Raw genomic sequence first — 27,132 nt, 5'->3', positions numbered from 1 at the left:
GCAAGAGACCGAACAGTAATTCCCCTCATATTCATTCACTGCTTTTCCTTAAGATAATCTGGTTGCTGAGGAGGAGGACATGTAGCCTTAAGAGTGAAGCTGGAGTGTTGCAAGCTGGAAAATATGCAGCTTTTGTTTAGGGTAACATGAACAAAACTGAGCCTGGGTGGTGGAGTAGGAGGGTGAGCAGATGGTGTATGAAAAAGAATCAAGAAGAAAGAAGTTTAAATAACTGATTAAAGTTTATTACATTAAAACCATATATCACTTTTATACTGCATTTGCCATTTCTGAACAATACAAAGTAGAGGCAAATAGTGACACTTCATAAAAATGTTGACTCCCCATTCCTTTCCCTAAGACCCAGCCCTCCCTCAAATATTCCCTCCCACCCCTTACAGAACTCTGCCCTTAATAAAACACTTAAATACATCATAAATAGTAAATTATGAAAAAAAAATAGCAAGAACTGTAATTTCCTTCTTGTAAAAAAGAACATGGCAGCAAAGACAGGCAGCCAGAAACTGGCTGGGGGTGTCTAATATAGACAGTTATTTGGAGTATGAGCTAACCTACTATCAAGGCAGGGTGGGACAGAGAAGGGATAGAACAGCAATTCAACAATCTGCCTGAGATACCAGGCCCCCTTCTTCCCCTGATAAGAATAGAAGGATCAGATGGAAAACCGTAACTCTTGTAGATGGGGAGGAGAGGGCATATGTAGCCCCCTTTTCCAACTTCCCTGCATGAAGACAGGGGGGTAGGACATATGGCACAGCAATGACCTCACCGAGGCAAGAGTCTGCTGTCTTCCCATGAGTTTAAGAAAATATTTGCTAGCCTCGTAGATATGGACTGCCTTGTTAAACAGACAGAGGTGTCCTCTCTTCAACTTAGCTCCACAAATAGGAGAACACTGTTGGAAAAGATGGGAAGAGCAAAAAAAAAAAAAATCTCCTTTGGAGAATGATCTAAAATTCATTTGGTAAGTCTTCATATTTAAAAAAACAACCAGAATATACTTTAAATTGCAAAATAGTAATAATCATTATAGCCGGGCAGTGAATAGGATTCTGCCTAGAAAGGGCTATGATCTCCCAGCCCATGGCTGCCTCATGTTTTAACAAAAGGGGTAAAGAATACCCCAATGTCAAGCCGGGCGCAGTGGCTCACGCCTGTAATCCCAGCACTTTGGGAGGCCGAGGCGGGTGGATCACGAGGTCAAGAGATTGAGACCATCCTGGTCAACATGGTGAAACCTCGTCTCTACTAAAAATACAAAAAATTAGCTGGGCATGGTGGCGCATGCCTGTAATCCCAGCTACTCAGGAGGCTGAGGCAGGAGAATTGCCTGAAACCAGGAGGCGGAGGTTGCAGTGAGCCGAGATCGCGCCATTGCACTCCAGCCTGGATAACAAGAGCGAAACTCTGTCTCAAAATAAAAAAAAAGAATACCCCATTGTCCCACTCTCTCCATTCCTTCAGCCTTAAGAAATTCATTAAGAGAGGAGGAGTTTAGAGGAGCTGCTTCTGGCAGAGCAATCACTACTCTTCACAAACACTATGGCTCTTCTGAGGGAACCCTAAGAATAGGCATCTTGTCAACACGTCTGGAGTTTTGATCTGAAACTGGCTTAAAATTGTGTGCTGTGCGCTTTTTCCTTTTTTTCAGGAAAAAAAAAAAAAAAGAAAGTTGGGAGGTGGTTAAATACCCTTATCCCCCAAAAACTTTTATAGAGATTATAGGGGTCTTGTTCCAGGGATCAGAGAGAAAGAACTAAGGTAGGGATAATGTGCCAGCTAGTCTGTCCTGAGGAAATTAGAGTCCAGTTCCTGGTGAAAGATGAGGGGAAAGAAAACTGCCAAGTCCAGCAATCCCATTTCCAGCACGAAGAATAGGGTTCTGAAAAAAATTTAATTGTGGAAGCCAAGGTTAGCCAGTTGAAAATCCCTGCTACCCAACTCTGGAGTGGAGGGGATGCTGCGGTCCTCAACTGTCTGAGGCACCAATGCCCATTCATGAGGAAGGGGAAGGAGAGGAGGTTCTTCTTCAGGAAGAAAATGGAGAGCTCCCCTTGCTTCTATTACACTCCTTTTTTGATGATCAAGTAGAAGAAAATTCAGCATTGTTGGGGCAGGGGCTGACATCTTGGGATCACAGAGATGACAGAATCTTGTTCCAGGTCTTCTGAGGCTTTGCACTTACTGAAAAGGAAAGAGTGTTAAAGTTAAGAAGGTGGAGTATGAGATAAGGGAGGAACGGAATTCAAGCATTAAAAAGTTTCTATTTCAGCCTTAGCCTCCAAATATGAGGTACCAAAAACACATTTTTTAAAAGAACAAGATTTAGGAGGTACCCAAATCCTCTAACCTTGCTAATTAACTTCTGGCTCCAGGCCATCAGTGATCGTCTTTATACCCTCCAAAACGTTCACCTCCCACACATCCCAGACACTCACATGGGTGAACTCTGACTCTGCAATTTCAAGCTTTTCCAAGGTTGTACTAACAGGAGAAAAAATAGAAGCAGAGAGAAAAAGAATTAGAAGACAAGAAGAAAGGACTCTCCTCTTAAAATCTCATACTGCTTCTCTAATTTTCACTTCAGAATCAATTTGGAATTTGGAAACAAGAGGCTAAGAAGCTACTACATTTAGAAGCACACTGTTTTAATTAACTATATTTAGCTTCTTGAATACTGTATTTCCCAGTACGCTGCCCTCTTCTGTTTCAATCTCCAGGTGTGGTAGGTACCCTCTAAGATTGCCCCCAATAATCCCCACCTCCTGAGGTTCATGCCATCGTGTAATTCTCTCCTCTCGAGCGTGGGCTGCACTTAGTGATTCTTTTCTCATGAACAGAATGTAGCACAAGTGATGGAATGTCCATTTCGAGATTAGGTTACAAAAAGACTGTAGCTTCTTCTTGGACTCATGTTCTCGCCCCTGCTTGCCTGCTCATAGCAGCTATGCTATGAGCTGGCTATGCATAGGGCGATGTGACAAGGAACCGAATACCGCCAACAACGATGTAAGTGAGCTGAGAAGCTGATCTTCCCTCAGATAAGCTTTGGGACTAACAGCTTGACTGTAATCTCCAGAGAGAACCCAAACCAAAGGCATCCAGCTAAGGTACAGAAACTGAGATAACACATTTTTACTTTTTCTTGAAACAGATCTCACTCTTGTTGCCCAGACTGGAGTACAATGGTACAATCTTAGTTCACTGCAACCTCCACCTCCTGGGTTCAAGCGATTCTCCCACCTCAGCCTTCTGAGTAGCTGGCATTACAGGCATGTGCCAAAATGCCCAGCTAATTTTTCTATTTTTAGTAGAGACAGGGTTTCACCATGTTGGCCAGGCTGGTCTCAAACTCCTGACCTCAGGTGATCGACCCTCCTCAGCCTCCCAAAGAGCTGGGATTAGAGGTGTGAGCCACCAGGCACAGACTGAGATAAATGTTTGTTTTCAACAGCTAAGTATGGGATTAATTAGTTACACAAAAATAGATAATATAGATTTTTATACCTGGAATTCAGGTGCTGCCATAACAAAAATCTAAAATTTGGGGATGGTAGCCCAGGGCAGTGGCTCATGCCTGTAATCCCAGCACTTTGGGAGCCTGAGCAGGAAGATCAACTGAGGCCAGGAGTTCAAGACCAGCCTGAGTAACATGGCAAAACCCCATCTCTACTAAAAATACAAAAATTAGCCAGGTGTGATGGCGCACACTTGTAATCCCAGCTACTCGAGAAGCTGAGGCAGGAGAATAGCTTGAACTTGGGAGGCGAAGGTTGCAATAAAAACCAAGATCATGCCACTACATTCTAACCTGAGTGACAGAGGGAGATCCTGTCTCAAAAAAACAACAAACAAACAAACAAACAAACAAAACAACAACAACAACAAAAAGTCCAGGTGTTGTGGCTCACGCCTATAATCCCACCACTTTGGGAAACCGAGGTGGGTGGATCATCTGAGGCCAGGAGTTTCGGACTAGCCTGGCAAACATGGTGAAACCCTGTCACTACTAAAAATACAAAATTAGCTGGGCATGGTGGTACACACCTGTAATCCCAGCTACTTGTGAGGCTGGGGCAGGAGAACTGCTTGAACCTGGGAGGCAGAGGTTGCAGTGAACTGAGACTGCACCACTGCATTCCAGCCTGGGCAACAGAGTGAGAGTCTATCTTAAAAAAAAAAAAAATTGGGGGTAGCTTGGAGGAGCATTTTAGTGAAAACTTATTGTCCTGAATATGCTGTTTATAGAATTTTGGACTTAAAGGGGGTTGCCAGTGAGGGCTTAAAGTGAGAAAAATTTTATTGCAAACTGAAGGAAAGGAGATCCTAGTAAGGCAGCAGCACTAAGTTTAGCAACAATGTCATTTGTGGTTATGTGAAAAGTAGAATGTGTGCCTCATGAATCGGATAATCTAGCTAAGGAGATTTCCAAGCAAAGTCGTGCAGGTGTCACCCGGTTTTCCCTTGATGCTTATAGTAAAATATAACAGGCCAGGCGTGGTAGCTAAAGCCTGTAATCCCAGCACTTTGGGAGGCAGAGGCGGGAAACTCATGAGGTCAGGAGTTCGAGACCAGCTTGGCCAACATAGTGAAATCCTGTCTCTACTAAAAATACAAAAATTAGCCAGGTGTGGTGGTACACGCCTGTAGTCCCAGCTACTCGGGAGGCTGAGGCAGGAGAACTTCTTGAACCCAGGAGGTGGAGGTTGCAGTGAGCCGAGACCATGCCACTGCACTCCAGCCTGGGTGACAGAGTAAGACTCTGTCGAAAAGAAAAGAGAAAAAAAGGAAAGAAACTATGGGAAGAACTATTAAACAAAAAGATTCCAGAACGTGATAGGTCTTGAAAATTCTCCAGAGAACAAATGATGCTAAAATTAAGAAATGGCAGGCCACATATGGTGGCTCACTTCAGGAGGCAGAGGGAGGAGGACTGTTTGAGACCAGCCTGGTTAACACAATGAGACATCATATCTACCAAAAAAAAAAAAAGGCTTTTGAGCAAGGATAAGCTCCAGGGCACTGCCAAGAAAATGTGGTCTAAAGATGAAGCCAAATATATGACTATGAAACATTTCATTAAGACCTCAGAAAAACAAAAAGCTTTGGTTCAGAGTATAGTCATCCCTCAGTATCTGTGGGGGACTAGTTCCAGGATCTCCTCTTGAATACCAAAATCCACAGATGCACAAGTCCCTGATATAGAATGGTATGGTATTTGCAAATAACTTATGGACATCTTCCATACACCTTATTTTTATTTATTTGTATATTGAGACTGGGTCTTGCTCTGTCAACTAGGTCAGAGTCCACTGGTTCAATTTTGGCTCACTGAAACCTCTGCCTCCCGGTTCAAGCGATCCTCCTGCCTCAGCCTCCTGAGCAGGTGGGGCTACAGGCACGTACCACCAAGCCAGGCTAATTTTTTTGTATTTTTGGTAGAGACGGGGTTTTGCCATGTTGCTCTTAGGCTGGTCTTAAACTTCTGGGCTTGAGTGATCTGGCCTCAGTCTCCCAAAGTGCTGGGATTACAGGCATGAGCCATCACAATCAGCCCTCCATATATTTTAAATCATCCCTAGATTATCTGTAATAACTAATACAATATAAATGCTATGTAAATAGTTGTTATACTCTATTGTTCAGGGAATAATGACAAGAAAAGTCCATATATGTTAAGTACAGACACAATCACCGTAGGCCTAATTGTATAGTACACGTCAGAAACAACATACAAGAATATTTTTGAGACAGAGTCTCACTCTGTTGCCCAGGCTGGAGTGCAGTGGTGCAATGTCAGCTCACTGCAACCTTTGCCTGCCAGGTTCAGGCCATTCTTCTGCCTCAGCCTCCCGAGTAACTGAGACCACAGGCATGTGCCACCACGCCTGGCTAATTTTCTATATTTTTAGTAGAGACGGGGTTTCACTGTGTTAGCCAGGATGGTTCCAATCTCCTGATCTCGTGATCCGCCTGCCTCAGCCTCCCAAAGTGCTGAGATAAGAGGTGTGAGCCACCGTGCCTGGCCTTTTCTAAGGAACAGAGTCTTGTTGTATTTACCAGGCTGGTCTCAAACAGCCTCAAGCAATCCTCCCACCTCAGCCTCCCAAAGTGGTAGGATTACAGGCATGAGCCACCACACCAGGCTCTCAAGTATTTTCAGTTCACAGTTGGTTGAATCTGGAATGTGGAACCTGTGGATACAGAGTATGATTGTACTATTCAGCCATACAAAAGGCTGTTCAAAAAGATTATGTTCCACAGATTCTTTTTTTTTTTTTTTGAGACGGAGTTTCGCTCTTGTTACCCAGGCTGGAGTACAATGGCGCGATCTCGGCTCACTGCAACCTCTGCCTCCTGGGTTCAGGCAATTCTCCTGCCTCAGCCTCCCGAGTAGCTGGGACTACAGGCATGCGCCACCATGCCCAGCTAATTTTTTGTATTTTTAGTAGAGACGGGGTTTCACCGTGTTGACCAGGATGGTCTCAATCTCTTGACCTCGTGATCCACCCGCCTTGGCCTCCCAAAGTGCTGGGATTATAGGCGTGAGCCACCACGCCCGGCCCACAGATTCTTTTTTTTTAAGACAGGGTTTCACCATGTTGGTCAGGCTGGTCTTGAACTCCTGACCTCAGGAGATCCACCCACCTTGGCCTCCAAAGTGCTTGGATTACAGGCGTGAGCCACCGTGCCGGCCCACAGATTCTTTCAAGTGAAAAACAGGGTCTCTAAGAAGCTTAGGTCTCATGAAGATATTTATGAGTGTGGCTTTTGTCTAAGGCCCACAAAATCTTCGATATCATAGAAACACTGCCATCTTGGATCAAAAAGGACAGAAACAGTACAAAATAAAGAGACCACCAGTTCCCCCAAAATTCTACTGGAAAGAAGCAGGCTGAGAAAAGAACTCAAGTAAAAATATACTCTAGCTTTGATGAAAAAGGAAGACTCAGAAGACAAAACCAAGAGTCTAGAAGGTAGAGCCAACAACCATGGAGAATTATTCCTCTGTTTTAAGGCCTGATAAAAGAGACTCCAACATTTCCTGGATTTTGGAACAGCTAATAAAATTAATGACTCCTTTTTGTGCCTCCCATTCTCCCCTTTTATGTACAGAAATGTGTATATTGGTTATCTAATGCCTGTCTCATGATTGTATGCTAGGTACATGGGGAAAGGATAACTTGTCTCTTTAGTTCCACAGGTTCACAGATTGAGAGGAACTGTACTCGAGGAGCTGTGCTTAAGGAACTATACCTGTGGGGTGCTCATCCAAACCTGGACCTAATTTAGGTAATAAAACTCTGGACTTTGAGCTAATGCTACAATGGGATGAGACTTCTGGAGACCTTGGGAGGGAGTCAGTGTATTTTGGACATGGAGGTATGTAAACTACTGGAGACCAGAGGGCAGACTATGACAGGCAGTTTCTAAGATGGCTCCCAATGATCCCTGTGCCTCCTGGTATTCACATCCATAGGTAATTCATTCCTCTTGAGTGTAGGCTGCATTTAGTGAACAGAATGTAGCACAAGTAGTAAGTAGAATGTCAATTCTGAGATTACGCTATAAGAGGCTATGGTTTCTGCATAGGCACATGCTCTCTTGTTCACTGTCAGAGGCCAGCTGTCAGGTACTGAGCTGTCCTATGGAGAGGTCCATGTAACAAAGAACTGAGGGAAGCCCCCAGCCAATAGCCAGCAAGGAACTAAGGCCCTCAGTTCAGCAAACCCCAAGGATCAGAATCCTACCTGTAACCACGTAAATAAGTTAGAAGCAGATCCTCCCATTTGAGCCTTCAGATGGGACCCCAGCCCTGGCCAACAGCTTAAATGCCACTTCATGAGAAATCTTCAGCCAGAGGACCCAGCTAAGCTGGGCCTGGATTCCTGACCCACAGAAAGTATGATATATGTTGGTTATTTTAAGCCACTAACCTTTGGGGTAATTTATTATGATGCAATCAAATTACGAAGGTTTCCAAGGACTTGAGAGATAAGAGTACATGAAGAAAGAGGCCAATAAACCAACCTTGTAGTTCGCATTTGCAAAGTCTCTCCAACTACAGGTGAGAAACTGGGGTCAGGAATAGGTGAGCCCTCATTGATTTCCTCCAAAGGTGGAGTCTGAGGTAAAACATCAGGACGGCCAAGATGAACTCCTGGAGAAAAAGAAAGAGAAGATGGGGTAGGGAAAAATACGTAGCAGCTTGGTTTCCTGGATAGAAATGGGGAGCAAAGGTCCTGGCCGGACAAGGTAAGGGCTCAGAAGGAAGGGATGGAGTACCCAATCACATGGGGACCCCAGCCCTAGCACTGACCTGGCTCCACTTCCGCCTTTGTTGTCACTTGTGCCTTGTGTTCCCCAGAGACTGATGGCTGGTAAGTAATGCAGGAGTTGCCACTGGAGCCTGCTCGCCGAGAGAAAGATGAACCAGACCGGAACTTTTTGGAAGGAGAAGGCTTCACTTCAAAAGGGAAAGAGAGAGCCTACTTAGAAACCACCTTAGCAACCATTACCAAGACATAGATATAAATTGTTAGTATCCCCAACACGCACTCAAAGTTGTTCTGAAAAGTGAAAAGGTTAATGTCAACAGAGATAGGTTCTATGAACTGCTATTCAGAGAACAAGGTATTAGCTCACTTCACTTTCCAGGAGGCAGGAAAGCCTCGAAGAAAGGTAATATATCTACACCTACCCCTCCAACATGGAACTCTGATGGCTTTCCTTCCATCAGATGAAATGTCCCCTATTGCATAATTCCCTTTTTGTTTTTTCTTCTTGAGGTAAGTTTCACTCTTCTTGCCCAGGCTGGAGTGCAATGGCGCAAACTTGGCAGACTGCAACCTCCACCTCCAGGGTTCAAGCGATTCTTGTGCTTCAGCCTCCTGAGTAGCTGGGATTACAGGCTGGTCTTGAACTCCTGACCTCAGGTGATCTGCCCACCTTGGCCTCCCAAAGTGCTGGGATTACAGGTGTGAGCCACTGTGCCCGGCTGAAAAAGATAACTCTTTTGCTCCACATCTTCATAGCACATGTGCACCCAGCACTATAATTTATTCTTGTATATTATATCACTTTGTAAAGATTGAAATTCTTTTTTTTCCTTTTCTTTTTAAAATTTTTTCTAGAGACGAGGTCTCGTCATGTTGCCCAGGTTGGTTCCAAACTCCCGGCTGAATGAATCTTCCTGCCTTGGTCTCCCAAAGTGCTGGGATTATAGGTGTGAGACATTGCACCCAGCCTGGTTTTTCCATGTCCCTTAAGACTGTATGGCATGCCTAGGTCCCTCTCCCTCACTATGGGACTAATGATGCCTAATATGAAAAGAAGGGAAAAGAGAAGCTAGAATTTGCTGTGGCAGCAGCATGGAAGATTTGCAAAAAGAAAAAAAAAATGGCACTTCTTAAATAAGAAAGTTGAGGAAAGAGACTAAGAACATGTGCTAAGCAGAAATCAGTAAATACTTCTCTAACCACTTGAGACAGTCAAGAAGAGAAAACAGAACACTGGTAACGTCTTTGCATATCTCTGTACATAAATGTCAGGCTCTGCCTATTCCTCTCTGTGGCATGGATCCTACATCCACAATTGCACTTAAATGGCCCTCACCTCATTGACATATGCAGGAAGAGCCAAGGGGAAAACAGCAACTTGGAAACAACTGTGACAGACTGACTAACATAAAGGACAAGAAAGAACTCTTGTGGGATGTAGGTGGAAGGAGAGGCCTCTGGCGTTGGCAGCTCCCTACCAGAGGTGTCCTGTCCCCTGTTCTCTTGGGGTAAGGGAGCCACTGGGTAGGAGTAGGCAGTCATTTGGTAGAAACCACTTACAGGGGATCTTCTTAAATACTGTGTTGCACATGAAGCGCTGGAATCGTTCAGCGTAGAAGCCTGGGCGATGCACTGAGACAGTGTCCTGCAGAACAGAAGAAATGGCTACAGAGTTAGACAAAGGGAGGCCCAGCAAGAGAATCTCTAGTCCAAGGGTCATCTTCCCTCAGACCGAGCCCCTAGGAAAAGGGAAAAATCCACAAATGAAATAAGAAATAAATGCAAGAGGCCGGGCGCAGTGGCTCACACCTATAATCCCAGCACTTTGGGAGGCCAAGGTGGGCGGATCACTTTGAGGTCAGGAGTACAAGACCAGCCTGGCCAACATGGTGGAACCCTGTCTCTAATAAACATACAAAAATTAGCTGGGTGTGGTGGTGCACGCCTGTAGTCCCAGCTACTCAGGAGGCTAAGGCAGAAGAATCATTTGATCCTGGGAGGTGGAGGCTGCAATGAGCCAAGATCGCACCATTGCACTCTAGCCTAGCAACAGAGCGAGACTCCATCTAAAAAAAAAAAAAAAAAATTAGCTGTGCATGGTGGTGCATGCCTGTAGTCCCAGCTACTTGGGAAGCTGAGCCAGAAGAATCACTTGAAACTGAAAGACGGAGGTTGCAGTGAGCCAAGATCATGCCACTGCATTGAGCTTGGGTGACAGAATGAGACCGTGTCTCAAAAAAAAAAAAGCAAAGAAAAAAGAAATGCAAGAAACTGAGAAAGCAAATCAGAAGTGACGGAGGCAGAAGTGGGAAGAGAGCCTCTAGTATTGCTACTCACCCCGTCATGTACCAGGGCTTTCCAAGAGTGCTCCAACTTCTTAACAAACCTGCAAGAAAAATGTGTATCACCTAGGCATGTCATTTTAAAATAAATGACCTTAATAACTTTCTATTTTAGGGAGTTAAAGGGGTAACAGAAAACCTTGGAAAGACAGAAGCTGGAAAGCATATCCACTGGTACACGGGTTTTCCAAAGAACAGGCATGGCAGTGCTGGTTCCTCACGAGACCAATGTTGTTTCTAGGTAAGTCAACTATTCCCCCATGGGAAGAGGACAATTTATGTCCCTGGCAAATCAGGGACATGAATATTTATTATAAAAGGAGAGCTGAAGGAACAGATGGACAAGACTGGAAAGGGTAGTTAAAATTGGATGATAATACTGAACCAACAAATCAAGTACTGGCCCCCATCATTAGTACCTAAAATCTTACAGGAACAAAACTGGGGTCTAACATTTCCAGCTCCTCCCTGACAATCACGTCATTGCATCTTAGTTCCACAGGCCAATACCTGTTATAGAACACAGTGACCCTCCTGTTTTTCCTCCATGGAAAAGGGTAACATTTCCAGCTGTATCCCAATGTGGAGTATGACTCATCTCACCGGTTTTTACAAAGAGCCAGAGAGAGGGCATATTCTACCCTGGTGCTTCCAAGGACTGACTCAGCTTTCCACAAAAGGTATACATTATATTTGGGGAGGGAGGTTATAAAGGCTGGGGAAGTGGCAAAATCAAGGAAATAAACCACCTGAAAACTAATGAAGTAAGTAGCCACTTACTTCACTATTCTTGCTTCAGGAAGAACCTGGCAACAAACCCATCTAAAAGAGAAATGTGAGTGGCTATCCATATCCACCCCCTCTTAATTTGGGATCCATATGCTCCTCACCTGTAAGACTGTAGAATGTCAATGATGCCAATATAAAGCAGAAGCCTTTCCCCTTTACTATTCCGGGCAGGGATGCCACCCATACTGGAAAAGGCAAAAAGGAAAGGTTAAGAAAATCTGTTGGCTAGTTGAGTCAGATCAGGACAGGGAACTGAAACCTAAACATAATTGCCTCATCCTCCATAAACCAGGAGATCAGACAAAAAGAGAAAGAAATATATTAAAAAAAAAAAAAAACTGGAGAAAACGAGATCCCTCCTCTAAACTCAGGAACTCTGTGCAGTATGTATTATAATCTAGTTTCCTCCAAATCTCCTTGCCTACCACTCCAATTCCACCAAAGAGAATCTAAAATGGCCACTACTCAGCAATTTTGGGAATGCTCTCCAAATTAACTCTGAACTTCTTAAGTACTTTTGTTATCTTAATTTATGCCCACTAAGACACTCTTATTGAGTCATGTTACAGGACTCCTTAAAAAATGACACCACCTAAGATACTTGAGGTATTTCAGTAACTACACTTATTAGATAGATCCATGAGATCCACAATGAAGAGGCCTTCCACAAAATCTATAATATTTTTATTTTTTTGAGACAGGATCTCATTCTGTTACCCAGGCTGGAGTGCAGTGGCACATACAGTGGCTCACTGCAGCCTTGACCTCCTGGGCTCAAGCAATTCTTCTGCCTCAGCCTCCTGAGTAGACGGGACCACAAGCGCTCACCAACACAGTCAGGTATTTTTATTTTTTGTAGAGATAAGGTCTCATCATGATGCTCAGACTGGTCTCAAACTCCCAGACTCAAGTGATCTGCCTGCCTTAGCCTCCCAAAGTGCTGGGATTACTGGCATGAGCCACTGTACGCAGCCCATTAATGATTTTTGATAAAGTTTTAATACATTACTAACAAAAAGGGTAGATTAAAAAATAACAAAGTTCTAATATAGTTCGCAGACATGCATTTAAGACTTCAAGTATAATTTTTTCAGTCTTTAACTCTTGAATAGCTCTCCTTCTGATATAGTATAAACCCGAAATTAATCTTCTTTTCTTTTTATATTAAAAAAGCCTGTTAAAGCTCATTCTATACTTCTGTAAACATTAATGTTACTGACTCAACTGCTGAGTCAAGGCTACTCCTTTCCAGAAGCTGGGTCCCTTCCTCAAGAAAAAGTGCTGTGAGCCTATGTTCTCCTCCCTAGTGCCCCTGAGCCCACTCACTGGTCATCGGTCTCCATAGTGCCGCCCCGTCGAGCCTCTCCCTGGATGGATTCCATGGCTGTAGAATACAGAGCCTTTTGGGGGGCTGGTCTTCGAGTGTCAACTGAGTATTGTGTTTCACTACTTAAGGGCTCTCGTTGTGCATGATCTATATTGTGGATTGACATCAAGAGGCTATAGTCCATTATCTTGAAGCTCTGCAGCACCTAATGGAAGGAAAAACATGATCTAAGCCTTGGAAAATATGAAAATATTTTTCAGGATTTCAGGGTTTTTTTTGAGACAAGGTCTCAATCTGTTACCTAGGCTAGAATGCAGTAGTGTGATCTCTGCTCACTGTAGCTGCAACCTCCCAGGCTCAAAGGATCCACCTACCTCAGCCTCCCAAGTAGCTGAGTCTACAGGCCCATACCACTACACCTAGCTAATTTTTGTATTTTTAGTAGAGACAGCGTTTCACCATGCTGCCCAGGTGGTCTCTAATTCCTGGACTCAAAAGATCTGCCCAAATTGGCCTCTAAAAGCACTGGGACTATTGGTATGAGCCACCATGCCCAGCCTGACAGCTTTCATGATGTAATTATTGTTAATAGTGAACCTGTAAGGCTAAACATAGGATTATCTTTTGCTCCTCCTACTCCCTCAAGAAAAGTATGTTAATCTCCTCTGGTTAGTCTTTATTTAATTTTATTTATTTATTTAGAAGGAGTCTTGCTTTGTCACCACGCTGGTGTGCACTGGCATAATCCTGGCTCACTGCAACCTCCAACTCCCTGGTTCAAGCGATTCTCCTGCCTCAGCCTCCTGAGTAGCTGGGATTACAGGCATGTGCCACCATACCAGTTAATTTTTGTATTTTTAATAGAGACGGGGTTTCAACATATTGGCCAGGATGGTCTCAATCTCCTGATCTCGTGATCCGTCCACCTTGGCCTCCCAAAGTGCTGGGATTACAGGCATGAGCCACTGCACCCGGCCTGGTTAGTCTTTATTTTTTTTTTGAGACGGAGTCTTGCTCTATTGCCAGGCTGGAGTGCAGCGGCATGATGGTTAATCTTTATTTATATCCCCTTAGCTTTCTCTCATTTGAGTAAATACAATTTTCCCAAGTCCCACTGCCTAGCCCACAAGACTGTCTTTGTTCTTTCCACGTATGTCTCCATGAAGAGAACACTACCTTCTCAAAGGAACAAGGACTACATGTGTTGTGCCGTGAAGATTCCACAACAAGGGTCTGGTAAAGTACACTTGGTGACAGAACAGATCTGTGGCAGGACCTTGTACGACTAGCTTCAATTCAGTTAAACATTTACTAAGGCTGGGCGGGGTGGCTCACACCTGTAATTCTAGCACTTTAGGAGGTCGAGATGGGTGGATCACAAGGTCAGGAGTTCGAGACCAGCCTGACCAACATGTACTGTGCCCAGCTAATATAAAAATTAGCTGGGCACAGTACAGCACGCCTGTAGTCCCAGCTACTGGGGAGGCTGAGACAAGAGAATCACTTGAACCCGGAGGCAGAGGTTGCAGTGAGCCAAGATCATGCCACTGCACTCCAGCCTGGGCAACATAGCAAGACTCAGTCTTGGGGGAAAAAAAAAAAGGATATCTACTGAATCCCCACTATGTGGGCACTGTGCCTGCTTACGGAGATATAAAGATATTTAAGGCCAGGCGCGATGGCTCACGCCTGTAATCCCAGCACTTAGGGAGGCCGAGGCGGGTGGATCACGAGGTCAAGAGATCGAGACCATCCTGGTCAACATGGTGAAACCCTATCTCTACTAAAAATACAAAAAATTAGCTGGGCATGGTGGCACGTGCCTGTAATCCCAGCTACTCAGGAGGCTGAGGCAGGAGAATTGCCTGAACCCAGGAGGCGGAGGTTGCGATGAGCCGAGATCGCGCCATTGCACTCCAGCCTGGGCAACAAGAGCGAAACTCTGTCTCAAAAAAAAAAAAAAAAAAAAAAAAAAAGAGATTTAAAAGAGTTTCTTTCCTCAAGGACATTACATATTTAGAAAGAGATACAAATGTAAAATAAACACAATACAGATTAATATGTTCAACAGTGGGAAGTGTTCACATGATAGAAGAGTACAGAGGAGGTCAGGTCAATAGTGATTATCTAGGCTGGTGCAGCAGCTCATACCTGTAATCCTAGTACTTTGGGAGGCCAAGGCAGATGGATCACTTGAGGTCAGGAGTTTGAAACCAGCCTGGCCAACATGGTGAAACCCTGTCTCTAAAAAATTAGCCAGGTGTGGTGGCAGGTGCCTGTAATCCCAGCTACTGAGGAGACTGAGGCAGAAGAATTGCTTGAACCTGGGAGGCAGAGGTTGCAGTGAGCTGAGACTGCACCACTGCACTCCAGCCTGGGCGACAAGAGTGAAACTCCATCTCAAAAATAAAAAATAAATGTAGATATATGTATCTGTTGGTGACAGGGGCAGCATGAAGGTAAGAAACAGGATGAAAAGTTAAGATAGCTTGTTGAGAAACAAAGCTAGGGAGATGAGAGTCAGAAAATGGTTTGATTAGAGTGCCAAACATCTGAAATCCCTGTTGAGAACAACAGGAAATGGACTGAAGAAGAATATTGAAAGCCCAGGTGGGGTTGGATATCATAAATCTGTAGAGACACCAGTATACATGGTTGTATAATGTTCTTCAGCAGCACTCAGCTTCCAAGATTTAAATTTGGATTTGGCAGGCAGGACCAAAATCTGAGGCAGGATGATGCTGGTGTGAAAATAAGCAGAACATTTGACTACGAGGCCCAGGCTTGCTAGAAAAGGAAATAAAGCCCATTGGGGGAGGATAAACAGGGAGAAAGTAAAAATGTAAAGGAATGGCAATGAACTAATTAAAAGTTATTTTAAATACAGCCTGAGACATATGGTGCTAAGGAACAGAGTCCCATCTCCCACAGACTTAATGCCTGAGAACAATGAAGCTGTTTTAGTAACTGAGATTTTTGGTGTCTAAATAACAAACTCACCAAACAGTCACGCTGCAGGGTCTTACAGAGGGCATTGTACATGTCAGCATCCAAAAAAAGACCATCAGGGATGTCTTGTAAGAAGTCTAGGTCTTTAAATGTGGGAAGAGGCTTCTCTCGCTCTTTCTGGGAAGCCCGCCGTTTGTAGGTTGAGCCTTTGAGGTCATATTTGATATGCATTTTGACTGATCTTGGTAAAAGATTATTCATCACCACAATCCGAATGTTCTTGCCACCTGCCTGCACACAGTACAGTCCATAGAATTTAGGCAGCAAAGTCCGAGGGTTCTGGTTGAGGTTCTGAGAACACAAAAGTAAACAGAGGTAGGAGAACAACTTAGCTGATTTTCAGTGAAACTCAAGGGCAAAAGTTACACCCATCCTCCCTTTATCTCCTATAAGAGATTCGGAAACAATTTGTCTGCCTGTAGTACATCATGTTTGCTTGAAATTTCCCGATGCGTCTATTTCGGCCGGGCACAGTGGCTCACGCCTGTAATCTCAGCACTTTGGGAGGCTGAGGTGGGCAGATCACGAGGTCAGGAGTTCGAGACCAGCCTGGCCAATATGGTGAAACCCCGTCTTTACTAAAAAAATACAAAAATTAGCTGGACACGGTGGTGCGCACCAGTAGTCCCAACTACTCAAGAGACTGAGGCAGAAGAATCACTTGAACCCAGGAGGCAGAGGCTGCAGTGAGCCAAAATCAAACCACTGCACTCACTCTGGGCAACAGAGTGAGACTCCGTCTACAAAAATAAATAAATAATTTCCCTATATATCTATTTCAATGATGAGTTCGCCAGCAGGCTGTGCCACAGACACTCCAATACAGAAATCAGTACAGGATTTCTGTACCAATATAAGATGGATATATTCCTTCGGAGAATTTTAAGAGAAGACTACACCCTCTGCCCTGGGTATAGTATATTCTTGGAGGTATGAAGGATAGTAATGAGAGTTACCTAACTTCTCCAGAACCTCCAACAGCAGTCAGTCAGAGTAAGGCTGCAGAGAGTATTATCACGGGAAGTAATCTACCTCATTCACCAAACTAGAAGCTGAACTGGGAACAGAAGACAAAAACAGCCAGGTGCAGTGGCTCATGCCTGTAATCCCAGCACTTTGGGAGGCCAAACAGGAGGATCCAAACAGGAGGATCACCTGAACTCAGGAATTCAAGACCAGCGTGGGCAACATAGCGAGACCTTACCTCTACTAAAAATTTATAAAAATTAGGTCAGGCGCAGTGGCTCACGCCTGTAATCCCAGCACTTTGGGAGGCCGAGGCAGGCAGATCACGAGGTCAGGAGTTCGAGACCAGCCTGATCAACATGGTGAAACCCTGTATCTACTAAAAAACAAAAAATTAGCCAGGCGTGGTGGTGTGCACCTGTAATCCCAGCTACTCAGGAGGCTGAGGCAGGAGAATCACTTGAACCTGGGAGGCAGAGGCTGCAGTGAGCCAAGATTGCCAAGACTGCGCCAGTGCACTCCAGCCTGGGTGACAGAGCCAGACTCCATCTAAAAAAAAACAATAATAATAAATAAAAATCAATAAATAAAAATTAGCCAGGCGTGGTGGTGCATGCCTTCAGTCCCAACTACGCAGAAGGCTGAGGTGAAAGGATCACTTGAACCTGGGAGATCAACAATACTTAGAACAGATAAACAAAACCTCTTTTACCATAGAGACGCAAAAGAAATGGGGTGAAAAGCACAAAACTGAACTACACTCTTAAGATAGAAGTGCCGACACTATTTTACCCTGCTGAAGACAGCCTCCCCAGCCTTGTCCAGAAGGAGGCAGCACAGATGGAGGGTGCTTCTCTCTCCCTTACCATGTAGTATCCTGGAAGCAGCTTCTGCAGAAACTCCGCCTCTTTATGTTGAACTGTCTTAATAATGAACTCATCGTCGCTGGACACATAGAACAGGGAACCACTAGCTCCAGAGCTACAGAGTTCAATCAGCGGCTCACTACAGAGGGAGTACTGGGGCAAAGAGAGAAGAGCATAAGAGATTGAGACACATTAGGGCCTTGCCCAACACGAAAATCAACTACAGATGCAATTCTTTCCTAAATGAAAACCAGAGCGAGACTATGGAGAAAAGGGGCCTTCCCTTGGGAATATCCCTCTGATACTGGAGTCACAGGGTCCTGATATCTAGAAGCTTACCAAGTAATCATCAGGTCGGATACCAAATAGCTCCCGAAAGTAGCGGAAGGCAACAGGTGCATAGGTCTTGAAACGAAAGTCATTGTAGTGATGAGCAGGGGTCAGGTTGCTCCCTTCACTGTGGAGTTAAACAGAAGTAGCAATAATTTGCCAGTACCTATTATCCAGAGAATCTACCTTGCGAAGACACTCAGAGTCACCTAATGGTAGGGGAGTGGAGGAATACATTTCTCCTAAGAGATGCAGAGCACTCAGATGAGCTACTTAGTGAGACAACGGCACGGAATGGACAGCAAGACATAAAAAAGAATCACAGCAGGGTACAGCGGCTCCCACCTATAATCCCAGCACTTTGGGAGGCAGAGGCGGGAGGATCATGAGGTCAAGAGATTGAGACCATCCTGATCAACATGGTGAAACCCCGTCTCTACTAAAAAAAAATATATATATACAAAAAAATTAGCTGGGCGTGGTGGTGTGCACTTGTAGTCCCAGCTACTCATGAGGCTGAGCAGAATCATTTGAACTGCGAGGCAGAGGTTGCAGTGAGCTGAGATTGCGCCACTGCATTCCAGCCTGGTGTCAGAGCAAGACTCTGTCTCAAAAAAAAAAAAAAAGAAGGACTCACTCTGCCTGCTATTTATTCCAATGCATTAGATTGTGGTTTTTTTTTTAACGGGTCACTCCGTAGGCCAGAGGGTCATGGAAGCATCTAGAAGATAGCATCTACTCTCCAAACTCTCTAGTCCCACATGACCCTGACAACTTGGTTAAGAACTGGACACTTGCTCATGCACGGCTCTGGGGGAAAAAAAAAAAAAGAATTGGACACACGCCTAAATTGTCAGACCTGAACCCCTAAAACTGCCATGGGGCTGATTTGAAAAGGCCACATTTCCAGTACATGCTTCTGAGCATTAAACTCTGTACCTGGGGAAGAAGATACTCTCTACCACGTAGAAATCTTGCATGAGGACATCTCGCTCTGGTTTGGTACTCAGGCTCCCCACAGTATGAGTAATGCCTAACTGGATGGCACCTTTCAAGGCTGATGAGGTTGTCTAAGAAACAAAGAGAAATGAGAAGAAAACTTCTAGTATAAGTAGAACCACAGCAATAAAAATTCAGAAGGGAGAAGCTAGAAGAAGAAACACTTTAAAACAAACGGCCGGCCAGGCACGGTGGCTCACTCCTGTAATCTCAGCACTTTGGGAGGCTGAGGCAGGTGGATCACAAGTTCAGGAGTTCAAGACTAGCCTGGCCAATATGGTGAAACCCTGTCTCTACTAAAAATACAAAAATTAGCTTGACATGGTGGTGGGCACCTGTAGTCCCAGCTACCTGGGAGGCTGAGATAGGAAAATCGCTTGAACCCAAAAGGTGGAGATTGCAGTGAGCCAAGATTTTGCCATTGCACTCCAGTATGGGTGACAGAGCGAGACTCCAACTCCAAAAAAAAAAAAAAAAAAACCCACTAACATCCTTTAGTTTGAGCAATAGTTCGGATTAAACTGGGATAATCATTTCCCCATCCCGATGTACTCTGCAATTAAGCATAGCAAAGATTGGAAGAACAGTGAGGATACAAAGTAGCAAAGCTGGGACTCTCTGAGCCAGCCTCAGCTAGGCAAGGCGCTTCCTCCTATAGGCCTGCCTAAACAAGAGTTCCATATCTGTATTTAGAAGATACATTGTATTGACAGAACCTTCTTAGTTCTCACGCCTAAGGTTTCTGCCCCCAGAGTGTATCTGCTGGAGGCCACTAAACATTTCCGTCATCTGATATGGAATATAACTAAAAGTGCCGGGCGCGGTGGCTCACGCCTGTAATCCCAGCACTTTGGGAGGCCAAGGGGGGCGGATCACAAGGTCAAGAGATCGAGACTATTCTGGCCAACATAGTGAAACTCCATCTCTACTAAAATACAAAAATTAGCTGGGTGTGGTGGCACACGCCTGTAGTCCCAGCTACTCGGGAGGCTGAGGCAGGAGGGCTGCTTGAACTCAGGAGGCGGAGGTTGCAGTAAGCTGAGATTGTGCCACTGCACTTCAGCCTGGTGCCTGGTGACAGAGCAAGACTCTGTCTCAAATAAAGAAAAAAAAATAATAATATAACTAAAATTAACCAATTTTTTTTTTTTTTGAGACAGAGTCTCACTCTGTCATCCATGCTTGATGGAGTACAGCAGCACCATCTTGGCTCACTGCAAACTTCACCTCCCCGGTTCAAGCGATTCTCCTGCCTCAGCCTCCCAAGTAGCTGAGATTACAGGTATGCACCATCACACCTGGCTGCTTCTTTATATTTTTAGTAGAGATGGGGCTTCACCATATTGGTCAGGCTGGTCTTGAATTCCTGACCTAGAGTGATCTGCCTGCCTCAGCCTCCCAAAGCACCGGAGTTACAGGTGTGAGCCACCGTGCCCAGACCTAAAATTAATCAATATTCTTATTTGACTACCTGGTGGCAGAAACTTCAGTCCTCTAAGAAAGGGCCTGACTAGTGTCTCAAAGACAACAGAGTGGCATGGGTGCAGTGGCTCACCCCTCTAATCCCACACTTTGGGAGACCAAGGCGGACAGATCACTTTAGGCCAGGAGTTTAAGACCAACCTGGCCATCATGGTGAAATCTTGTCTCTACTAAAATACAAAAATTAGCTGGGTGAGGTGGTATGCACCTATAGTCCCAGCTACTCAGGAAGCTGAGTTAATTAAAATTAAAATTTTAAACTTTATTTCCTCAGTCTTACTAGCTACAATTCAACTGTGGTTACTAGCTACCATATTGGATAGCACAGACACAGCAAATTTCAATCACGGCAGAAACTTTCATTAGACAGCTTTGCTCTATTTCTCATCTCCAACCTCTACCAGACATCACTTCTATTTCTACTTGGTCCTCAATGGGCATTAAATTACAACTAGTTTTTTCATGTATAAATAGGTCAAAGGAAAATAAATTATTACTATCATTTTTAAAGTGTCTGCCTCCCCATCTTTTTTATCTCAATGTTCAACATATAAAAGGAGCTGAGTGGCCGGGCACCGTGGCTCACACCTGTAATCCTAGCATTTTAGGAGGCCGAGGCAGGCAGATTACCTGAGGTCAGGAGTTTGAGACCAGCCTGACCAACATGGAGAAACTCCATCTCTACTAAAAATACAAAATTAGCTGGGTATGGTGGTACATGCCCGTAATCCCAGCTTCTTAGGAAGCTGAAGCAGGAGAATCGCTTGAACCGGGGAAGCAGAGGTTGCGGTGAGCTGATATGGTGCCATTGCACTCCAGCCTGGGAAACGACCAAAACTCCATCTCAAAAAAAAAAAAAAGCTAAATAAGCCAGGTGTGGTGGCTGAGGCCTGTAGTCCCAGTTACTTTGGAGGCTGAGGTAGAAGGATAGCTTGAGCCCAGAAGCTCAAGGCTGCAGTGAGTCATGATTACACCCACCGCATTACAGTCTGGGCAATCAGAACAAGATCTCATTTCTTAAAAAAAAGAAAATTTAAAAATCAAGAGCTCAATAAAAGTAATTAACATGAGCCTCAGAGCCCATTCTGGGGACTGTCAGGTCCTTGACTGAGAATGAGTCAGTCCACCTCTGCTACTTGGGACAACGAAATAGAGAACAAACACAAAATTTACACAGGCCAGAAACAGGACTCCAAGAAATCTTCATACCCCATATTAGACAAAGTACAGATGCTAAATGGGAGATTGAACACTGTCCCTGAGGAAGCCTAAACTATCTGCAAATTGGTCCAGAAGTGAAGAATTGGGATCACTCAAGGATCCAGGATGCTTCTCTGTTTTCCCTTCAACAGTTCAATTTTCACTTTACTATCACTACTCCTTTCCAGTCCATTTGATATCCAGAGCTCAAAAAAGCCAGTGTTCTAGGTACTATTCACCAGCTAAATGACTGTCTTTGGGGAGAAAAAAGAGGCAAGACATGGTCAATCACCCCAGTAACTCAAGCACGCTGGAAGGCTTAGGTAGGAGGATTGCTTGAGGCCAGGAGTTTGAAACCAGCCTGTGCAACACAGCGACCTCATCTCACAAAAACAGTTTTTTATTATCCACGCGTGGTGGGGCGTAACTGTAGTCCCAGCTACTCAGGAGACTGAGGCAGGAAGATCACTTGGGCCTAGGAGTTGGAGGTTACAGCAGCCTCCTACCACCTGCCTATGATAGTGCCACTACAATCCAACCTGGATGACAGACCGACACCCTGGAATTAAAAAAACATAAAGAGAAAAAAAAATCTTACGTACTGCCTATACTTTTGTCAACAGGCTGGGATCTGGCCTTCAATTGATATATGTCAAGCAATGGAGTAAAAGACTGAAAGACTGTGAGAGTTACGGTTCCCTGTAATAAGATAAGAATGGCTTTATGGTCTTGTTACATATTTATACCTAACAGGGAAACTCAGTTTCTTCAGCTCAGTAAAACAGCAACCAGTGTCAGATTTGTTCACTAAAAAATTCTTTTTTTTTTTTTTTGAGATGGAGTCTTGCTCTGTCACCAAGGTTGGAGAGCAGTAGCGCAATCTGACCTCACTGTAACCTCCGCCTCCCAGGTTCAAGCGATTCTCCTGCCTGAACATCACAAGTAGCTGGGACCAAAAGCACGCGCCACCACGTTTGGTTAATTTTTGCATTTTTAGTAGAGACAGACTTTTGTCATGTTTGCCAGGCTGGTCTTGAACTCCTGGCCTAAAGTAATCTGCCTGCCTCAACTTCCCAAAGTGCTGAGATTACAGGTGTGGGCCACCGCGCCCAGCCAAAAAAAATCTCATTTAAATATTCATATACAAAAAGGAGACAATTTACCCTTTGTGAAACAAATTCTAAAGTCTAAGTTGTATGATGTGCAAAAGCTCACGATATCAAGAAATAGGACAGTACATGGAGAATAATTACAAGGAGCCTGAGTTCCCAGAGTAAGATGCTGAGCTCCTGGAGTAAGATGAGAAGGTTCCATCCAGACACACCTTTTTATATGTTGTCTCTCCTGAGGAATCAACACCTCGATGGCCTATTTTCTTGATGGGCATGCCAGAGGTATAAGGCACCTATAAGAAGCAGAGTCAAGATTATAATACAATTCCCATGTAAGTTACCAAATAGTTACCATAATGGTACATCAAAACAAAATTAACTGAAACAACATATTCTTTCTAGAACGTTTGTAAAAACATTTTGCAAAATCTTCAGAAGATCTACCCCATGCTATATACAGCTATAATGCTACTTCCCAATGAATTAAGTGGCTAAAAGATCACAGAAGAAAACTCCAGGGGACACATATTTTCCCTTTGGTCCTCAGAAGACACAGAAAATAAAAATTTTTTTGTTGTTGTTACTTTTTTGAGATGGAGTTTTGCTCTTGTTGTTGGAGTGCAGTGGCACAATCTCAGGTCACTGCTACCTCCGCCTCCTGGGTTCAAGCGATTCTCCCACCTCAGCCCCTCAAGTAGCTGGGATTACAGGCACCCGCCACCATGGCTGGCTAATTTTTGTATTTTTGTATTTTTGTATTTTGTTGTTTTGTTTTGTTTTGTTTTGAGATGGCGTTTCGCTCTTGTTACCCAGGCTGGAGTGCAATGGCACGAAATCTCGGCTCACCGCAACCTCCGCCTCCTGGGTTCAAGCGATTCTCCTGCTTCAGTCTCCCAGGTAACTGGGAGTACAGGCACACACCACCATGCCAAAATAATTTTTGTATTTTTAGTAGATAAGGGGTTTCACCATGTTGACCAGGATGGTCTCGATCTCTTGACCTCGTGATCCACCCACCTTGGCCTCCCAAAGTGCTGGGATTATAGGCGTGAGCCACAGCACCCAGCCACGTATTTTTGTATTTTTAATACAGACAGGGTTTCACCATGTTGGCCAGATGGTCTCAAACTGCTGACCTCAAGTGATCTACCCACTTCGGCCTCCCAAAGTGCGGCGATTACAGATGTCAGCCACCACGCCCGGCCAGAAAATAAAATTATTTTTAAATAGTAGTAGAAACATAGCTGGGTGCTGTCACGTGCACCTGTAATCTCAGCTACTCAGGAGGCCAAGCAGGGAGGTCACTTGAGCCTAGGAGTTTGAGACCAGCCTGGCTGGGCAAGATGGCAAAACCCTATCTCCAACTAAAAATACAAAAAATTTGCCTGGCATGGTGGCATGCATCTGTAATCCCAGCTACTCAAGAGGCTGAAGCATGAGAAATGCTTGAATCCAGGAGGCAGAGGTTGCAGTGAGCCGAGATCATACCATTGGACTCCAGCACTCAACTCAAAGCATGACGCTGTCTGGAAAAAAAAAAAGAAAGAAAAGAAAAAAGAAACAAAGCAAGCAAGGTTGAAGGAGGGGAAGTAGAGAATAGCAGTCATAGGCCAAGCAGGGTGGCTCACACTTGTATTCCCAACACTTTGGGAGGTCAAGGCAGGTGGATCACCTCAGGTTAGGAGTTCAAAACCAGCCTGGTCAACATGGTGAAACCCCGTCTCTACTAAAAATACAAAAATTAGCCAGGCACGGTGGCATAAGCCTGTAATCCCAGGTGCTTGGGAAGCTGAGGCAGAAGTGCCTGAGCCTGGGAGGCGAAGATTGCAGTAAGTGGAGATAGCGCCACTGCACTTCACTTCATACTGGGCAACAGAGCGAGACATCTCAAAAAAAAAAAAAAAAGAAAGAGGCCGGACGCGGTGGCTCACACCTATAATCCTAGCACTTTGGGAAGCCAAGACGGGTGGATCACGAGGTCAAGAGATCGAGACCATACTGGTCAACATGGTGAAACCACGTCTCTACTAAAAATACAAAAAAATTATCTGGGCATGGTGGCGCACGCCTGTAGTCCCAGCTACTCGGGAGGCTGAGGCAGGAGAATTGCTTGAACCCAGGAGGCGGAGGTTGCGGTGATCCGAGATCGCGCCATTGCACTCCAGCCTGGGTAACAAGAGCGAAACTCTGTCTCAAAAAAAAAATAAAGAAAGAAAGAGTAAACTATAGTATAGCAGTCTAGAAAGTTATCCCCAGAGCCAGATGACAGAGTAACAAACATGAAGTTACTCTTCATGCCATTAATACTCATTAAGTTAATAAGCCAGAAGGCTGAGAGACTAGTGGAAACAGGATGTCACAATTTTTTTTTTTTTTTGAGACAGGGTCTTGTCTCTATCACCCAGACTAGACTACAGTGGTGTGATAATGGCTCACTGCAGCCTCAACCTCCGGGGCTCAAGTAATCCTGAGTAGCTGGGACTATGGTGTGCACCATCATACCTAGCTAGTTTTTCATTTTTTGTAGAACCAAGGTCTCACTATGTTGCCCAGGCCTGTCTTGATCCCCTGGCCTCAAGCAATCCTCCCACCCTCAGCCTCCCAAAGTATTAGGATTACAGTCACGAGCCACGATGACTGACTAGATGTCACAATCTTAAGACATGATATTCAAGTTCTACTTTTCTAGCCAAGGCCCTTAGTGCCAGAAAACTCTCAGTATTATCACTTGACAGATGCTAGATGTTCTGAAAGAAGCTTTAAGTCCCAGGTCAAAAGGGCCTGCATTCTGAGGCCCCTTTCACAAAACCCAGGAGAGAGGCAAGAATTAAGAAGAGAATTAGGAAATACTCCATGGGAAGAACGCTGAGCAAACTGAAGATATTCTGAACAAAAAAGAGAAACTTGGGAAACTAATAGCTTCTGCATGGCTACAAGAAGTTCTTCATATTTATCAAAAGTACACAATCAGGAGGCCATAACAGCAAAACAAAGAAAGTGAGCTTTAGTGTCAGACTGCCTGAGTTTGAATCCCAGCCTTACTAATCCCACTTATTAACTATGGAATCCTCCTCACTTTCTTCATCTGTAAAACAGGTAACAAAAGTATTTGCCTCATTATGGTTGTTTGCAGCATTAAATATCTTTTTTTTTTTGAGACAGAGTCTCACTCTGTCGCCTAGGATGGAGTGCAGTGGCGCAATCTTGGCTCACTGCAACCTCTGCCTCCTGGGTTCAAGCAATTCTTCTGCCTCAGCCTCCCAAGTAGCTGGGACTACAAGCACGCACCACTGTCTGGCTGACAGAATCTTGCTCTTTCGCCCAGGCTGGAGTGCAGTGGCACAATCCTGGCTCACTGCAACCTCCGCCTCCTGGGTTCAAGTGATTCTCCGCCTCAGCCTCCCGAGTAGCTGAGACTACAGACATTCACCACCAGGCCTGACTAATTTTTTTAAAAATATTTTTTAGTAGAGACAGGGTTTCACCATGTTGGCCAGGTTGTTCTTGAACTCCTTACTTCAGGTGATCTGCCTGCCTCGGCCTCCCCAAAGTGCTGGGATTACAGGCGTGTGCCACCGCACCTGGCGTAATTTTTGTATTTTTAGTAGAGACAGGGTTTCGCCATGTTGGCCAGGCAGGTCTCGAACTCCTGACCTCAGGTGATCCCCCTGCCTCTGCCTTCCAAAGTGCTGGGATTATAGGCATAAGCCACCACGCCTGGCCAATATGAGAATATTTTAAAGGGTACTTAGGTACAGTATTTACTCTTGGGTACATATTGCATTTGGTACATTAAAAATGCACAATAAATGTGAGATATTAAATAAACTATAATAATAGTTGAGTTGCATAATTTCTAGCCTGCCAATGAGATGTAAGAATCTGTCTAGCTTCCAAGACCTAAGTAAAGAAAAAATAAAAATATCATAAACAGGTATCCTTCTATCCCAGAGTTAAAGTTTTAGTAACAATTGTATCAATACGAAACTCACCTCAGATGCTGTGGGTCTCTTGATTCCAGATGCTTCTTTAAACAAACAAACAAAAAAACACACAATCATAAGAACGTATACACATACTCACATGATCTCTATCAAGCACACTGAAAGCGTCAGAGTTTGAATCAAACTAAGCATGAGTATAAACTCCTGCCTCTTGCTCAGTGATACCAGATCTTTTTGGATAGCAACTTTCTATGTCCCTCCCTCCTCCTCCATACTCACAGGGGCCTCATGCATATTTCATTTTTGTTCTAGCCCCCTTTCTTACTCAAGTATTCACATTTTCTCTGGGAAATATAACTTTTTCTTTTTTCTTTTTGAGATGGAGTCTCACTCTGTTGCCCAGGCTGCAGTGCAGTGCACGATCTCGGCTTACTGCAACCTCTACCTCCCGGATTCTCCTGCCTCA

General features: G+C 44.5%; 1 protein-coding gene across 4 annotated transcripts in view; it reads right to left on the bottom strand.

The window, feature by feature from the left end:
- Positions 1–2,114: 2,114 nt before the first annotated feature.
- PIP5K1A (phosphatidylinositol-4-phosphate 5-kinase type 1 alpha) overlaps positions 2,115–27,132 on the bottom strand; it is a 44,665-nt gene continuing 19,647 nt past the window's right edge. For 2 of the 4 annotated variants that reach the window (XM_064370588.1, XM_064370589.1), the window contains 14 exons: positions 26,715–26,749; positions 22,935–23,015; positions 18,869–18,999; positions 17,939–18,056; positions 17,600–17,752; positions 15,759–16,058; positions 12,758–12,963; positions 11,533–11,616; positions 10,638–10,686; positions 9,861–9,945; positions 8,342–8,488; positions 8,053–8,182; positions 2,460–2,505; positions 2,115–2,205 (listed from right to left, as the gene is read on the bottom strand). In XM_064370588.1, the coding sequence (XP_064226658.1) occupies positions 2,203–2,205; positions 2,460–2,505; positions 8,053–8,182; positions 8,342–8,488; positions 9,861–9,945; positions 10,638–10,686; positions 11,533–11,616; positions 12,758–12,963; positions 15,759–16,058; positions 17,600–17,752; positions 17,939–18,056; positions 18,869–18,999; positions 22,935–23,015; positions 26,715–26,749 (1,568 nt within the window). In that variant the 3' untranslated portion in view covers positions 2,115–2,202. The remainder of the gene's footprint in view (positions 2,206–2,459; positions 2,506–8,052; positions 8,183–8,341; positions 8,489–9,860; positions 9,946–10,637; positions 10,687–11,532; positions 11,617–12,757; positions 12,964–15,758; positions 16,059–17,599; positions 17,753–17,938; positions 18,057–18,868; positions 19,000–22,934; positions 23,016–26,714; positions 26,750–27,132) is intronic. The other 2 variants (XM_064370590.1, XM_064370591.1) reach the window with 2 other exon arrangements.

The sequence above is a fragment of the Aotus nancymaae genome, unplaced genomic scaffold, assembly GCF_030222135.1.
Source record: "Aotus nancymaae isolate 86718 unplaced genomic scaffold, 86718_ANA_hifiasm-v0.15.2.pri h1tg000108l, whole genome shotgun sequence".
NCBI lineage: Eukaryota > Metazoa > Chordata > Mammalia > Primates > Aotidae > Aotus > Aotus nancymaae.
Note: the sequence above shows the minus strand (reverse complement) of the source record. Positions and strands in the feature narration are given on the sequence as shown.